Consider the following 18091-nt stretch of genomic DNA (forward strand, 5'->3'; position numbering starts at 1 on the left):
TTACCACTTCCAGGTATTAGACTTGTAAGGTAAAAGGCCGAAGACCAAGACCAGACCAGGCCACACAACAAGCCTTTATTAGGGGAATAGATCTGCCGGGCTGTCTCTGAACAAAGGAGAGACAAAAGCAATATGGCTGGGGCAGGGAGAGTCTTTTATAGAGACTGGGGTGGGGTTTGTAGGGGCTGAGGCGGGGTTGTAGTGACTAGGGAATGGAGGAGCCTGTGACATCACTAGGTGGTAGGAGGTGAGCGAGTATTAGGTTACTTTCTAGGTGGGAACAGGGGCATGCTGGGAAGAAGGGTTTATTCTTTGGTGGGAGCAACCATCTTGGCATGACGTCACACAGGGGAGGGGGCAAGGCACGATAGGAAGAGGGCAGCTACTATACATAATAGCTGCTGAGGTAGTGGGAGATCTATCAAGACTTTCTCTTTGGCCACGAACTTTATAAGTAACACTGATGCTCCTGTAAATTGCACCTGAGCTTGACAGTTGCTGCTTTGTCTACCATCTTCTTTTATGTTTGGGTAAACTGAGGCCTGCAGAGGAACTATGACTCCCAGATAGTATGTGATGTGCAGGATTAACCTTCAGTTCTTTTAATTCCCAGTGATACCCATTTTCTGATAATTAAGCTACTCCCAAAGGGCAACCAAGAATTTATTAGAGCATCTTTTTACAGTTTTCCACTTTGGAAAAAGAATGAGTAGTTGCCCTTTTCATTCTAGAAACTGCTTGGAACCTAACGGGCTTAGCCGTGTTTTAGGAAGAGGAAGAGGATGCTGAACCAATAATCTGTAGCATATCCATAATTCACCTACACTCTTGGTTATAAAGTGCTTCTCTTTCTGAAGGAAGCCATTGCAAAGCCTAAACCATTAGTGTAAGAAAGGTAGCAGCAAACCCTCAAAGTGGCCAGCTCAGGCATATAGAGCTTTATTATGTCGTTTTTTTTTTTTTTTTTTTAACATTGGAACTATTTGCAAAGCTGGCTGAAACTTTAGAATGCCTGTTAGCTGGATGATGAGTTGGTGGGTGAAGAACTCGTCATCAGAGGTAATAAGTAATTCCATGGGCCAGGGATTTAGCTCAGTGGTTTTGCCACCAGCTGTGCAAGCGCAAGGACCCGAGTTCGATCCCCAGTACAAAAAAAAGAAAAAGTAATTCCAATGATGAGTCATTTTCACTGGAAAAAGTGAAGCAGCCAGGGACATGCATCCCTGCCACCTGCTGCCGACAGGATCAGAGTGGCCTTAGCCAAAATTTCCACCATCAGTCTTGCAGTCTTCCTAACAAGAAGGACCCCAGAAATGGCAGTGCTTCATAGTAACCTTCTGCTGTAATTTTTCCCAATTCCTCCATAGGTGCTATGTGGTCTAGAGTACGTATCAGCAACAATCCAGTAGGAGGAGGCAACTCAAGTTTCAAGTTCAACACTTGCTTGCCCAGGGTCCATGGTGACATAAGCTCCGTGTCTTGACTCTTAGCACTGTGGATCTGAGTAAACAGTCCATTTCTCACTCAGAGAAGTCCTGGTGATGTCACTTGCTAAATCCTGATAAGTTATTTTGATTACCACCAAGAGGACACATTTTGATAACAAAACATCATTTTACATATGTAAATATATTTTATTATCACAACAATTAGTTCACATTTCATCTCTAGTTAAAAAGAGACTATGATTAAAATAATGCTTTAAACGTACAAGAATCATTACATGGCTAAGTTGCTTTTTCATACATAGTGTTGGTGACCAAAAAATAAAACATTTTGATCGTTGGGATATGCAAACTATTGTAAGTACATAACCATGTGATACTCTGTATACCAGAAAAAGGTATTCAGACTTTATCTTTTTATCCCTCATTTCCGCTTGTCAGGTTTGGTTTGATTCAAAGCCATTGGTTCTCTTAGAGAAAGAGGTCAGACCAGTTTGGGGAACAAGCACCCTTAGAAGAGCAATTGAAGTATGCACATGGGAACGCAAATGATAAAATCGTTTTGAAAAACAATGAACAAGTAACTTGAGAGCTTGTCTTAAGGGTGGTATCACAGGTTATGCCAGGTTATTAATTTTCCAGCTCAGCAGTATGCCTCTTAAAAAAAAAAAACACTTCAAGGCAAATGAATCTATTTTTGAAAGAAATGCAGTGGGTCAAGAGGAATCACAAAACTGAATGAAGTCCACAGGCCAGTGGGCTTGGGAAAGCAAAACTACTTACATTTAAATAAGAATTGTATACTGAAGAAAATGTGCAAACTGTAGCAAAGACAACAGTGTTGAGTGCACTCTAAATGTTTCCTGGCTCATTTCCATGACACCAAAGCAATCCCCAAGCCCAGATGTTTATGGAAATGCAGATTCATGTAAACAGCCAGGGAAACCTCAGATGTAACCTCATGTGGACCTTTTACATTTTGCTCCACCATTCACAGGATTTAGGGGAACACTGGCCATTCCTCAGTTTCCCCTTCTATAAAATGGGAAGATGCATGGTGGCCACCACAGAAGTGGCTAGTGACCCAGAGTCAGCACAGCCTGTAGCTGGGATTCTTCCTTTCCTCCCTGTTTCTCTGTTGCACTCCTCAAAGTGGTGGCCCGCAGTTACCATGGTGATGCGGCACACAGTGCCGTTGCTTAGAAATAATGACAAGTGGTGGCAGCCAGGAAGCAGAGCAGGGTGGTGATTAGCCTCTGAGGAGTGCCCGGTCTGGCTATAGAGGCAACAAAAGAAGCTGTTCCCAAGTAAAAGAGGGATCAAGGAGTGGGGTACTGGTGCTCCCCAATGTCACCTCCCTGTGCCTCAGTGTCCCCAGGTTTCCACGCTACAGAATATGCACTTTGTTACCAGAGTATTTTATTGCTTAGGGCTCAGGGGATTTAAACACAGTAAATATTCATTGTTGATTTCAATATCTGGCAGTTAGCTCAATTTCCTGAAAGATAAGACGAACTGTTGACTCAAGACTCATTTCTGTAGCCCACTTCATACTTGTGGCTTGAGTCACTCACTCCTTGTCAATGGCGATTAAAAAGTATGGCAGGAAATTGATTTTTTTTTATTTCTAGGGCGAGTGAAATCACAACAAAACCCAATCTCACTTTAACAAATTGGCCTCTCCCTGATCCAGGATTCCTGGGTTCTGCTTTTCTGCTCAAGTCAAAAGGAAGGGAATATAAGGAAATCTTATTTTATTGAATGTTAGTGAAATACTGTCACCTCAATGTCTACCCCTGTTGAGACTTTCCCCATAAGTATTCAGAAAAACAAGTAGCTCTCTGTGATTTTCTGGGCCTCCTGAGCCTGTGGAACCGTCAATCCACGCACGCACCCACGTGCAGCTCTGTGCCAGGATGACTGTGCTCTGCACAGGAATTGAGGGAGAGGGTCAGATATGGAAAGAGCTAGAAGCTTCTTCCTGCAGAAGAGGGTGTCTAGGGCATCCTCAGAAGCCAAATTGAAAACTCAACAACTATGGCCATGCCGCAAGAGACCAGACCAGAGCAGCATCTGCTTTGCGTCCCTCTTCAGAGACCTGTAAACCCCACCACCACCCAAGGTTCTCAGTGATGAGGGTGCCTGTGGCTCAGAGCCAGGTCCCTGTTGTTAAGGAACATCTCCCAGCCCCTCAGACTGCAGCCATTCCTGCTGATGGCCTTGGGAACCAGTGCCATTCCCATTCAGAAGTTGGAGACCTTTGTCTGGGGCCAGACCCAGAGCAATGCCCCCCCCCCCCAACCGCGCACATGGAGTCTTGGTGGGATGCTGCAGACTCTGGCTTCCGGCAGCCTTCTGCATGCCATGCAAATGGGAAAATGTGCAGAAGAATTCAACTGTGGAGGACCAAGTTCCTGGCCCATGTCCCTCATGCAGCTTGGCCTCAAGTATTGTGCAGAAGCTCTTCTGCCTGATCTTCCCCAGGCGTGAGTGCTGCAGGGACAACTGCCGCCACCTCCCCATCTCTCCTGGAGCCCCTTTTGTGCTGCCCCCTCAGGCCTGAGATCCACTGGGAGAAGGAACAAAACGGGCTCCACAAATGTCCCCTTCCCCTGGTACAGATACTCCCTTTAGATTCCACAGCTCAAAAGCCCTGCTAACAAATCTAGGCCAAACCCAGCCGAGCTGATAAGATTTCCAGAAGAGTTCCTAAAAATACATTTCTCCTTAAATCAGCCTTGCCAATCATTGTACAATCATAGAACTTTAAAGACAGAAATGGCTGTAGAAATTGCTGAGCCCCCTCCCTTTTAAAGCTAAGAAACCAGAGTTCCAGAGAGCTAAAATAATAGCAAGACCAATAACAGCAGAGAAATATTTCAGATCACATCAAGGAGATGGAACAAAGCAAATCATACAGGCAGGCACAGACTGCGAGCGCTAGAGACTATTCAGTCGTTTGTCTATCCATTCAAGTTTCTGCTGAGTGCTCTCTATATACCAAAGTTAGATCTTACTCTAGTTGTCAGAGATATAGACAGACTCTATCCTCTCAAGACATTGCATTCTAGCTGTGCGAGAAAACCAACAGATAGGCATGCAACTATTTGAGTGTCAAATAATGAGAACTTCAGAGGGAAAATAAATCGGAGTGAGCCAGAGTGAGAAGGTAGGACTGACGTAATATTACATCAGCAAAGGAGTCCCCATGTGACTGTCTGGGAGAGGAGTATTCCCAGCAGAGAGAACGGCAAGGTCAAAGCACTGAGCAGGATGTGTCTAGCTGTCCAATGACCAGCTGAAGGCTAGGGTGGCTACAGGGGAGTAAACAAGGAGTGAGGCAGTATGGGGGAACATCCAAGGTCCTGAAGGCTCTGACTAAAGCTCTCCACTGCCACACTCAGCGAGGTGGGAGCCAGTAGAGGTTCCTAGGCAGAGAAGCAAAACACATTTCAAAGGCTCCCTTGGGGTAGATTGTTGGGAGTGACTACAGAAATCAAGGGCAGAATCATCAGGAGACTGGTTTGGAGGCTACTGCAGTAACCCAGGAGAGAGAGGAGTGGCTTCAGTGATGGTGGTGAGGGGCAGAAGGTGAGGGGCAACCAGAGTCTGGAACTACTAGGAGAGTCAAGCCGATGGATTTGCCAACCGATCAGATGTAGAGCACTTGAAGGAAGGAAGGAGGGACAGAAGAAAAGGAGCAGGGTATACAAACTGGGGAGTCATCTGCCTAAAGCTATAGAACTGAAGGAGTGTGCTTAAAGCCCTGTCACTGAGCAAAGAAAAGGTTAACTGGGGCCTAGTAGATTTTGCAGGCAGATTGTTTGTTTTCCAGCCCTTGCCTCTCCTCTCACCATCCCCACCTGCAGGTATGCTAACCTCTGTCTTCCACTAACACAGGCCACCAGGCAGAAACTCAGCCCTTGCTCTCCTCTGTGTCACCCTTCACCTTAAACACCTTATCTCAACTGGTCCTCAGTAAATGTTTGTTCTAAGCTCCACCTGGGTCTTATCTCCCCATTAAAGATGCTAACCCTAGGGTAAGTGCTGCTATCTGGGTAATCTATCAGTGGGTGCTACACTGGCTCCCTGCAGTGCTGTCCAGCTCTGCCTTTGCCCCTCTCTCACTGACACCAAGCGCACTTTTTATTGCTCCTTCTAGGCAGTGACTCATTCTGATAGAAGGAGGCTTCCACCCTCAGCCTTTGGCAGAGCATGTGTGACTGAGTCCACAAGGAGTCCAGCCCTTCTAGGTTGGGGACATCAGCCACACCCACTGCTGCTTTGCTTAATGCCTCTACTTAGCATGTGCACGGTCACAAGCGCGCATGTCATTTGTTTTTGTTTTGTTTTGTTTTGTTTTGTTTTGGTGCCGGGGATTGAACTCAGGTCCTTGCGCTTGCAGCAGGTGGCGAAACCACTGAGCTAAATCCCCGGCCCAACTTTGAGGTATTTATGGAGTCGCAGGACAGCAGATACAGTTTCCACCCAGGAGAGCAGCCCTTCCACTGTCCTCAGCTGCAGTTCCCTCCATGTGCACTGTCCTCGGACCAAAGGCCTTTCTGTTCTTTAAACTGTCCTACGTCCAAGGCCTTGGCCTTTGCAATGGGCAGCTCCCATGCTCTAGCCTTGCTCTCTGCCAACCAAGGGTAGATGGAGAAATCAACAAAACCACAGCAGTTCATTGCAGAACAAATTCCTGCTACTCCACAAAAGCTGCATCCTCTGGGCTACTTGATGTTCCCAGCTTCTGTCTCCCTCTGCCGTCGTGTCACTGCCACAGTCAATGCCCTGAGCATCTGTTCCCTTCTGAGGGTTCCAACCCTGCCTCCACCTGTCTGAGATGGCAAGGGTTTGAGACACAACCTACCTGGGCATCATTTCCCTGGCGTGTAGCTCCTGAAGCTGGTGACCTCCCCGTTCCTTCCCTCAGGATGCTTGCAGCTCTCTGGCCCCTGACTCCATGCTGCCATCTTTCCAAGCTCCTTCCAATTTCTCTCTTTCCCTTCAAAAAGAAGGCACCCTGGGAGCAGCAGGCACAGGTGCTTTACAAGGTGCATCCTTACACTTCCGTGAGCAAACCTGAGGATCCACAAAGGCTGGTGCCTAGGACCCTAAGGCAGTCAGAGCTCACTTGACTCCAGAGTCAGGAGCATGGACAACTGCACTGCTCTTCATGTCCTTGGAGCACCAAGAACCATAGGCATGGAGTATCTGTCCCCCAGCTGCCTCTGTGCTCACCCCACAGCAATGTGCAGTAGAAACCACTACCCTGGAGAGCCAGCAGCAGCTTCCTTATCGCAACAGCCCATCACCACTAACCGCCCATGTGCCTTGATCTCCTCCTAGCAGTGGACTTTACTGGCTCCTCCCTCCTCTTGAATCTCTGGCCCTTTCTCCCTTGATCTTCCCTTATTTAGAGGATCTTTGGTCCCTCATTAGTCTTTTTCTGTGGTTTGGCCTGCTTTTCTTTTCTGCCTCCTCTAAATAACTAAATGAAGTGCCCTTGATCCTGCTCAAGTCTTTCTCTTTTCTCTCCTAGATGTGTGCACATATCTCTCTTGCACTCTTGTTCTTGCTCTTGCTCCGTATGTGTCTCAGTTATCTCCTGTCTTAGCTGTCATTTCCAGGGACATGCATCTCAGCTCTGTGTCTGTGACCATGGCCTCTATATCCGCATTTCCAGCTTGTGTTCCGCTCCCGACACCCTCCCTCCAAGCAGAGCATCAATGTTCTCCCTTGCAGGATCCACATTTTGAAGTCTCTTTCCTGTTCTTCTCATTCCCAATCCCTAAAGATTACCTGTTGCTAATGAGCCTCTTTCAGTCTGGATCTGGAAGCACGCTCCTCCTTTTCCTCCCACCACTGTCATTTTTACCTGGATTATTCCTTTTCTCCTGGGCCACCGCTATAACCTCTAACCAACTCCTCACTTGCTGCAAGCTCTTTCCAGGTCTCATGCATCCCAGGTGAAGCTCCTAGGCAGAGCTTCCTCCAGTTGGGGTCTTGTCTGCATCCTTCCAGTACTCATGTGGTGACACATTACGCCCAGGCCTACTTAGGTAGCCTAAGACCCAACCTGCCTATTCTCAGTGGGAACCATACAACCCCAAAGGAGCACGATGAAACCTAGGAGCACTGACTTTTAAAAAATATGTCTGTTGGTTACACTATTCATTCCTTTCATTTGATGATGAAGTTATGTTACAAAAGTTTTTTTTTCAAAAAAGAATTGGCAGCAGATGCATAGGCAGATGATGTGGCCATTAGCTGGTGCCAACAGAGGGAGAGAAGGACAAAGGTGAGCTGAGAGGCAGGCCTGTCCACCACAGGCTGAGGCCAGGGAGGAAACTGGGAGTTCTAACAAAGACTTCCTTGGGAATTCAGGGTGGGATTCAGCCAGCAGCTTGGCAATGGTATTGTCCGGTTGCAGCCATGGGTTCTTGGACATCCAGGAAACCAGTAAGTGCTATGTCAGTCTTAAATGTTCTCTAATACAATTGCTTTTATTCTAATAGCAGTGTCTCCTAACTGAATTACAGGTACTGGGACAGAAAACACAGCCACAGTGAAAAAACATAATTTGAATACAAATATGTGCTGAATATATTCTATCTGGCTGTGGTTTCGGGAATATATTTAGAAATTTTCTCATTTCTAATTAAAGATGGGATTTCTATCTCTGCATATTTCTGGAACCAGCTAAGAAATACATTGGAAATTTTCACATATTAAAATGAGCCCTGGATTTTGTGGGTTTTTTTACTTGTACTCTAAGATATAAGATACTTGGGAAAAAAGTTTTAGTTGGGGATTTTTCCTTTTATTACCTTTGTCAAGGAATATTGACCTTTTTGACCCATGTGTGACTTTGGGCGTCTCTGTGTTTTATTTCCCTACAGAAAAGTACTTGAAAGTATGTTCAAAAGAGCAAAATACCATGTGAAATGGAGATATCGCTGTCAGCCATAGTTCTTTCCTCTCTCAGAATGAGTGTTTGTAGTTACTTTTAGAAGAAGATTATCAAAGCTTTCTCTAACTCACATTCTAGAAAGGACTTCCTGGCTTGTACCCAGAGTTTTTCTACTTCCTTTTACTTACACATCATTGACTTGGAGAAAATTATAACTGTTAGTAAGTAGAAGTTATTTTTGCCTGTCATTTCTGTATCTCCATGTGTCCATACTGACAGGTATAACTAGCAATGTGGCTTTTCATAATGCCAAACAAATCCCAGTGAAGTTCCTAGCAAGTAAAAGAACAGTTTTGCCTCAGTTCACCCACTTATTGCAGTCTTAAAAAGTTCAATTATACTGACTGTTCAGAAATTAGAAAATAAAACTGGTATGTTTCATTGAAGCTCATATTTTGTTTTTGTTTTGTTTTGTTTTGGTTTTTTTTGTTACCAGGGATCAAACTCAGGTCCTTGCACTTGCACAGCAGAACGAGCTTATATTGATAGAAGTTAGATATCACAGCAAGAGTACTAGTAATATACTGTGCTTGTGCTATGCTGTGATTGCAGTACATATATTTATAGCATTGGCATTATTCTTGTTTACAAACGGAAAACTGAAGCTCAGAGAGGAACCATTGCACACCTATTCAGATGTAGAAGAGGGACTTGAATGGGGGTCCAGTCCTCAACCAAGCAGAACATTCAAAGAACTCTTTTTATACACTTTCAATAAATTATACCAATTAAAAGCCTAGAAATAAGAATTCTTTGAAAGACATCACTTTTGCTGTCCTGCTCAATCTTTTTCTTTGAAAAACCAATCCTTTTTTGTTTTTTTACACTGTATTCTCTCTCACTTCTGTATTTTTCTTGGTCCTCTGAGCTTCCTGTAAGAAGGCCCCAGTCAGAAACCTCTTCTCCGTGCCTGTGATTACATGGCAGTATTACACCCCACTCCTGGGGGTCAAGTGGCTCTCAGCCTTGGTGCTGCAGCGGGCAGCTTCTCAGGGTCCCTTTCCAGCCCAGGGTGCCTGCATCTGATAGGCTCAGGATAAGGCCCAGTCATTGATCTACAGAGAGAGAGCATTGAGAGCTAGTTTAAATCAGGCTCCAGAAGTGCAAGTGTGGATGCTCCAATATCTAGCCACTCCCAGGAAGGAAAATTATTTTTTTTAAAAAATATGCTTTAAGAATTTAAAATTATTAAATTATTAAAAATTAAAAATAGAAAACTCAAAGCTTCTGAAAATGAGAAATAGAAAGGTTAAGGAGATAAGGGTCCTTTATTGTAATTGGATTTATGCAAAATAAAATTAAAGGCATCCTATAAATTACATAATGGTTAATGAGTCCTTGACTGTCTGACTCAGAAACCAGTTTGTTTTGCAAAGATCCTTTAATCAGCTCCCTGGGAGCCCCAGGTCTGGCAGACAGTTAAAATATCCTAGATGACCAAAGTATCCTCATGGATACTGCGCTGCAGAACTATTTCGCTCAAGGCGGTCTTAAATTTTGATCAACCTCAGTCTCAAGATCACACGAGATTGATGTTTTCCCTTAAAAAAAAATGAACAAGCAATCTGCAAAGAGTAGGTGGGGTAGAGACAGCTGGGGCCTGCAGCCTGGGCTTGTCTGGGGCATGGAATGGAGGGAGGCGCCTCCTCTCCTGGCAGAGTGCAAGCCAGGCTCTCCAGACTGGCCTGGCCGGCTACGTAATTGAGTGACTGTCAAAGAATGTGAGCTGCCAATTATTCCATATAGTCAAAGGTCACACCACTCTGGAAAAATCTAACACCTAAAACAGTTTTAAAAATGTTTTGATAATGAAGTGTCATGTATATAAAGACCCTAAATAGTTGAGATTTGGTTGTAGAGTTGAATGGCAAGCACTTTGGCATTTCAGGAAATACTGCAGACCCTTGTTTCCTTATCCTTGAATTTTTATCTGGTCTTCCCTTTAGAGACCGTGACGGAGGAGTGTGAGGGTTCATTATAACACACCCTACAGCCTTTGCTGACTGAGGCCTGAGCTGCTGGTCTCCAAGGGCCACAGGTCCTTTTAAGGTGGTGATTCTGTCCCAGACAAGCCCCACCCACCCCTTGCAGGTCTCCAGGGCTCTATGTTAGTCTATTATCAAATGCTCATAGAAGAGTCTTATCTAAAGCAAATCTCTCAGGTGTTTTCTGTTGGTCTAGTTTTGTTTTGCTTTTATCGATCAGACACATAGCCACAGGGAATCCTGCAGCTGGTTCAGTGGGAATCAGTGAACTGAGGACCCTGCAGGCCACCCAGGGCAGTCACCTCTGTGCATCCAGCATGCCGAAAGGTGCCTGGCCAACAGCAGGGTGGCAAGGGATGCTGACCTCAGCGATTCCCAAACTGAGGCATCCATCACCCCCACCCAGGCCTTGTTAAAATGCACAGTTCTGGGCCTCATCCCCAGAGTTTCTGATGCAGGGCCTGTGGGGTGAAGCTGGAGAATTTGCATCTCTAACCTGTTCCCTGGGGATCCTGCTGCTACTGGCTCAGGTACTACACTTTGAAAATCACTGAGCTGAGGGTTCTGGGTTTGGGAACTCAAATCATTTATCCTTAGGGCAGCTACTGTCCCTCAACCTGCTTAGCAGCAGCAGGATAAGCCACAGGTACCTGCTGGAATGTTCCTGCAGCTAATACTGAAATTCTTTGTTTAGAGCATTATACCTTTAGCTTAGAATTTGTGCCATATTAAAATGCAAATGTTCCTGGAGGAGGATCAAGAGTTCATTCAACAAACATTTGTGGAGCATATTCTACAGACCCGTCACTGAGCTGAGCTCTCGGGATTCAAATATAATAGCCAAAGTCTATTATATACACAGAGCAAACCCTGGAGGAGTTTACACTGAGGGGGAGGCAGTTGGATAAATCAATATTTACAGTTCTTGTGAATTAAGAAATAATGACGCCTATTTAAAAATAATTACCAGGCAATGTTAAGTGATGGGCTGTAAGAGAGGGCCTGAAAGGGGCTAAAGGAAGACAGAGAAAGAGGAGCTGCATCAGGACATGGTGGGAAAGGCTTGCTGGATGTGACTCAGTGGAAGGGCAAGGGCAAGCTCTCTCTTTCTCCATGAGGGAACTTAGAAAGGCAGGAGGTTTCTGCATGTCAGCAGAGGAAGCCAAAGGAGAAACTAAAGGCCAGAGAAATAATGGAGGCCGCCACTTCCAAATCTCACCTAATTCTGCACAAATGGGTAGAGGCTACTGAAGGTGGGGTAGTTTGAGACATTGGAAATAAAACTAAAGCCAAAGCCAAAAAGAAGGGAAGAGAGATACAAAGTAGCTGATAGCAAAGATGAACACAAGATGATGCAAAGATGAACAAAGATGATGCAAAGATCTAAAGAAGACTAAAGTTAGTAAAATTGTATTGTTTTAGGATTTTAGTGCTCTTGTCGTAAAGAGGTAATTGTGTGAGATGACAGATGTGTTAAACTGCTTCCCTATAGTAACCATTTTACTGTCTGTGTATCTCATAAAATATATTATGTTTTAGACCTCAAACACACACAATAAAGCTTATTAAAAATAGAAAGAAGTGAGAAAAATGGAAGCACAAGCAAACCAGTGAAAGAGACTTACACAGAAGTGGAGAGTAATGTGAGCTGAGATTCTGCTTCCCGGGGAGCCCAGAACTTGTGGGGAAGGTGGATGGGGTCTGGCAGACTCAGGGCCAATGCTGGAGAGGGCCTTTTCCAGACAGATATATTATTGACAGGGGGCCTTTGGGCAGAGGAACTTGAAAGTGCCACTTCTTCTGCTCACCCAGACAGTGGGAATGGAAACTCTGCCCCCAAATGAAGCACGCTCAGGCCAGTACTTCCAGAGCATTCTGATGCACTTCTCACCTCCAGTGACTACTGGAGGCCTGATGGCACTCTATCCACTTCCAGGTTAGCAGCAGCTAGAGGCAGGAAGTAGTGAGATCTCTCTGTGGTTCCCTGGGGCTGCAGAATGAAGTCCTGAGAGCTGCCACGGATGGGTTGGGGGCCCCAGGTGTCCTGTGCAGCCAAGTCTGATCTCCAAGGCACCTACCTGCTCAGTAGCTGTGCTAGGGCAGATGCACCCCAGGCACAATCCTGGGCATCCACACAGCATTATTGCAGGGAAGGAAGAAGCCTGAAACTAGATTTCTTTGATAAATATGTATAGAGCAACTCTTTTTTAATCACTTTACTTGGGACACTTTATTATATAAGAAGAACTTTTATAGTTCCTCATGTAAATGTAGGCAGAGACTATTATCAACATTTTACAGGTGAAGAAGGTAGATCTCAGAAAACTGACTCAGCAAAGATAGATAACAAGGAGCCATGGGAAGAGGAAGGCTGAAGGCAGATTCTTAGGACTGGGCACTTTCCACCATTCCAGAAAGTTCCATGTAAACGTGTTGTCCGCAGAAATACAATGAGAGCTACATATATAATTCTGAATTGTTCTAGTGGTAAAAAAGAACCAAGTGGTATTAACTTTAATAATATTTAACCCAATATATTAAAATTAATTTAAAAAAAAGAAAAGAAAGCTTGGCTACCCCTGCTTTTAAAAGCAAGTTTATATTAAAGATTTATGTGTGGAATCTAAAAAAAAATCAACTCACAGAAGCAGAGAATTGAATGATGCTTACCAGCGCTGGGGAGAAATAAGGACTAGAGATGTTAATCAATGGTATAAGATTTCAGTTAAACAGGAAGGATAAGTTCAAGAAATCCATTGTATAATGCACTGACTATAGTTATTAGCAAGTTGTTGTATTCTTGAAAATCACTGAGAGTAGATTTTAAGTGTTTTCACCTCCGAAATATAATATGCATATGTTGATGATTCACAATACATACTCATTTCAAAATATTGTATTATACTTGAGAAATATAAACTGTTATTTGTTATTAAAATAACAAATAAGTTAAATTAAACAATTAACAGATAAATTAAGCAATTAACAAATAAATTAAATTAATAAATTAAAATTTTTCCAAAGGCAAGTTTGTTTTGATAGAATCTGACCATCTAAATTCTGTTTGGGCTTTATTATAACTAGAAATGAGAATCTGTTTCTCTAGGGGAAAATGTCCTTCTCAGCGCAAGGTATATCCAAAAGCTTATACTGGACTGGATTGAAAGCATTGGCCCTGTGTGGTTTTAGGAATATCTGAGCAATTATTCATCTCAAACATGCATAAATGCATGTTTTCCTGTTTCTCTCCTACATGTGAAGCCTGAGGGGGACTCCACTGACTTTGAGAGTGATCACATACTTCATCTTTGTTGTCCTATGCAGAACTCAGGAACTCTCTATAACATTCTACAAACACAAACTGTATTCAGCCCATGATTTGCAATCCCCTTGGCATTAGTGCCCATCTCCTCAGACACAGAGCCATGTTCCCTTGGCCCTTGCTTCCCCTGTGTTTTGTTCTCCGCTGGGATGAGAGATGGGGGGAAGGTGGTGAGGACGCAGGCCCAGGCTGGCCTAGGAAGCCTGACCCAGAGTAAAGCTGGCCTTTAGACTTGTCTTCCTAAGCTCCTCGACTGAAGTTAGTTGATATTGGTGCTGTGAATGTGTGCTGCCAAACAGACAAGCAGGAGCCTGACTGGCTTCCTCAAATATTTTATAATTGAAGTTAGGTATGTGTCACAGCTTTCAACATTGCCAGTTCCCTTAAATGCACATACATATGTAACTCATGAAAACACTTTTACAAACAAATAAAAGAATGATTGAGATGAAGCAGCATCAACCACCAGCCCCAAGAGAAGACTTTCTAAATAAATGTGTCATGATCAGAAAAGCTGGAGAGATACCATTCTGGTCCCTCCCTTACTACAGACTGAGAAAACACAGCAGCTCTTCCAAGAATAGGAAAAGCACTATTGCAAGGCAGCCTGCTTGGCTTGGTTTTCCCAGCTAACTAAACTTAATTGAGATGGTATAGGTCCATTACTCCATGCAGCCTTTTGATACAATCAAGAAAGATGTTAAAAAGAGATGTTTGAAACTGCTGCTGTCGTGTAACATGGCTACTGTTTTATAATAAGCAGTTTTATAAGTAGAAGGTATATGCTCTAAAATAATGATATAAACTATAGTATGGCAAATACAGAAAGTAACAGTCATTTATTGTCATTATCAAGTATTAATGACTTCATATCATTGCATGTGCTATACTTTTACCTGACTGGCAGTGCAGCAGGTTTGTTTACATCAGCATCACACAAACACAGTTACAATGGCTAAGATGTCACTAGGAGATAGAAATTTTTTAGCTTAATTATACTCTTATGGGACCACAAACGTGTGGTTTGTCATTGACCAATATGTCATTATTCAGCACAACTGTAATCTACTTTCAATGTGCATTAAATTCTCAACTGTACAATTTTTAGAAAGATGACAAGGCTAAGCAATTATATAAGGTAGTTTATGGTATATACAGTTTTTGAAAATGACCAGCTTCTGGACCATCATCTTTTATTCATACTTATCCCGGTAATGTTAAATTTTTAATGTTTGAATAATTTCATAACCTTTGGAAAAATTAAGAGAAATGAAATGTGCTGACTTTAGAAATCTGAACTTATTACATTTTTGTTATACAGATGTTTTAATTACAGGATCCATACAAGAGAATATTTTTAGACTGTGTCTCAGTTCAAAACTAAACTGAACTCAACTAAAATTAACTTGCATTCATTTAGTCATTAGTTAAATTAGTAAGTAAACAGTTCTTGAGGCCTAATAGATGCCATGAACCAAGGAAACTGAGATACAGGAAACTATAAAAAATACTTTTTACTGTAGAAGTATTCACAGTATAAGGGGAATGCTAACATTAAGCAAGTAACAACAGGAGGGAGGGAATGGTAAGAGATCAGAGAATAAATATCAAGAGGCTCCTACCTATCTACCTTGAAGGTCAAGTCTGTGAAAACTAGAAATAACACAAAGAGTAGGAGCCCACGCTTCATCCAAAATGACAATATCTTCATTATATAGAAGAAACACATCCCAAATAATTGTTTATAGAATTCCCTACAATAAAATCAATGGCCTAAATGTGAAATTAATTGGGAGCCACAGTGGTAATACACTGGTTTGCGATTAAGCACATTAGATTGAATTGTTGCAGAAGGTTTAATTATTGTGGCTGCCACACTCATCCGTTTGAGTCATTCCTAACTTTTGGACTACTGCCTAGATCATTCTGCAATTCGGCTTCGGATGCATATTCTTCTCTTTTTTTAATGTATAACTTTCCTTACTATATTCAAAGCTCTAAACTGCACTTTTGCAAATTCTAGACAAGAGCTTAATAGTTTGTTCAAGTCTCAATTTCATTGAGTTTGGGCATAAGCTGATGTTCTCTTGTGTTTTGCAGGTTCATGATTTAAAAGTGCCTGTGTGAAGTCACTTTTGCTGGAAACTGCAGACTGGGAGCTCTTTTTACATTCATGTCTCATTTTTCTGTCAAGTACACTTTACCCTGACTTTATGAGTGGATGAAGATACCTCAGTTGTCTGACTTTGCTAGTTGCTTAATTTCAGAATTTCAAAAGAACGAAGGAAGGAAATATCCTACTAAAATATGAACATCTGAGAGGCTTCTTTTCCAGCAACATCCATTTCTGAGCATCAAAACTGAATATTCTCCAAAGGAGTGCCATGATATTTAAGTCACTTTATTAAAAACAGTTATATCTCCAAAACAGTCAAGAGACTGAGACACGGAAAGCCAGAGATGACACTGAGCATGCTTTTATTGCGGCCCTCAGTCTTCAAGTGGGGCATATTGATTGGTGAGTGACTGCCTGCCAATAAATTCTCTCACCACTGTGTCTCCTGAATTGGACTTCATTAAGAAATTTATCACTTACCTTCAGACTTACATGTGGGAGTTTTCAAAACAGTAGTTTTGGAATCATTGAAACTGGGATTGATTTCATCCTTTAACAGAAACTAACAGTCCAAAGTACTTTCTCATCATGGCTTTGAACGTTGCCCCAGTCAGAGATACAAAATGGCTGACGTTAGAAGTCTGCAGACAGTTCCAGAGAGGAACGTGCTCACGCTCCGATGAGGAATGCAAATTTGCTCACCCCCCAAAAAGTTGTCAGGTTGAAAATGGAAGAGTAATTGCCTGCTTTGATTCCCTAAAGGTAAGTGAATGCATTTTACATGTCAATTCAAAACCACAAACAGAATGTTTTTCATTGTACTTTTATGGAAATTTAATAATCACTTTGAGATACTGTATTCTTGTTTGTGGACTGGGAGATTTCCCCTCAAATTTGTTCATATCAGGGATTGATAAATTTTTTACACATCTGTGTTTAAATTAAAATTACATGATGGTGTATTTCTGGACTGGCATGACATTCACATACCCAAGAGTTTTAAATCAAAGTCAGTCTTGTGACAACTGAAGATAAATATTTTATTAACGTTTGATCTTCTGGAGGGTGTATAAAGGTGAAGAAATTGAATGTGTCACTTTCATGTGCCAGTCACCGTGACTTACATCTTGAAGAATTTTCTATTCTTGTGGTTTTCTTTCTTGACCAAGGGCTTTCTAAAATACTTGTTAATAGTGCTTTCATTCTCTTTGAAAATTTTTTATGGCTAACAGAAATTATTAAGTATATATTCAATACTCTGTACTTGGGAACCTACTATCAGTAAGTTATATAACAAAAGAAACTAATGTGGTTCAGAGGGCCCTTGATGAGCTCATGTCTGGTAGAGAAAATACAGCGCATCAGCAAATAACAACAGAGGAAGGAGAAAGACATTCATGCATTATAGGAGGAACAGAGAGAACCCTTCTATGAGAAACCACAGAAAAGAGCTGGATTCCAGCTGAGCCTTTCAAGAAAGGTTTTGGAAGGTGGGGGACCTGAGTTGTATACTGAGTTGGCTTGAAGAAATGGGAGAATGTAATGAATAAGCTAGTTGACAGATGTGGAATGATTTAACCCAGGGTGCTTGGGGTTTATTTAGCCCTAAAATTATGGTGCTATGAGTTCCAGATTGTCTCAGGCAGTCCTAAAGGCATGATGATACTGCTCTCAAGAGATCAAGTAAGACAAATAATGTTTCCGTCTCTGTAGAATTTCAGTAAGCTTATTCAACAGTTTAAAATTTATTCATGCTCTTGATATATAACTTGAGAATTCATAGTGCTGTGAGTTTACTCAAATAGTCACCTTACTTAGCCTGTTCTTGGGTGTTGAAGGGACTGGTTGTGTCTTTGAAGAGAAATTCATCTTATCTAGAGTATTATGTTTTGTTTTGTTTTTTTTGGTACCGGAGATCGAACTCGGGACCTTGCACTTGCAAGGCAGGCGCCGGAACCACTGAGCTAAATCCCTGGCCCGGAGAGTATTATGTTTTAAGAGACTTATCAATCAACTTTTATAACTCTTATAAATATAAGACTTTAAATCATATATTTATGTATTTTAAAAGGGAAAATTTATATATATACTAAAAGCAGAATAATACATTTATAGCCCAAAAGAAGACTTTTAAGAGTAAAAATTTGACAAGTTAGATGTTTTATCTACATCATGAGCTATCTGTTTTATTTCCTTTTTATCATAAAAGGTTTATTGGACTAGTCTAAACTGAACTGACTAGATGGATAA

General features: G+C 42.3%; 1 protein-coding gene across 9 annotated transcripts in view; it reads left to right on the forward strand.

Moving 5' to 3' along the window:
- The window catches only part of Mbnl2 (muscleblind like splicing regulator 2), a 153215-nt gene that overhangs the window by 33268 nt on the left and 101856 nt on the right, over window positions 1-18091 (forward strand). For 8 of the 9 annotated variants that reach the window (XM_004870848.4, XM_004870844.4, XM_004870849.3 and 5 more), the window contains exon 2: window positions 15826-16603. The exons of the other annotated variant lie outside the window; for it this stretch is intronic. In XM_004870848.4, coding sequence (XP_004870905.1) covers window positions 16430-16603 — 174 coding nt within the window. In that variant the 5' untranslated portion in view covers window positions 15826-16429. The remainder of the gene's footprint in view (window positions 1-15825; window positions 16604-18091) is intronic. 9 annotated transcript variants of the gene reach the window in all.

The sequence above is a fragment of the Heterocephalus glaber genome, unplaced genomic scaffold, assembly GCF_053883595.1.
Source record: "Heterocephalus glaber isolate CG9 unplaced genomic scaffold, H.glaber_assembly_v1.0 deba00001577, whole genome shotgun sequence".
Taxonomy (NCBI): Eukaryota; Metazoa; Chordata; class Mammalia; order Rodentia; family Bathyergidae; genus Heterocephalus; species Heterocephalus glaber.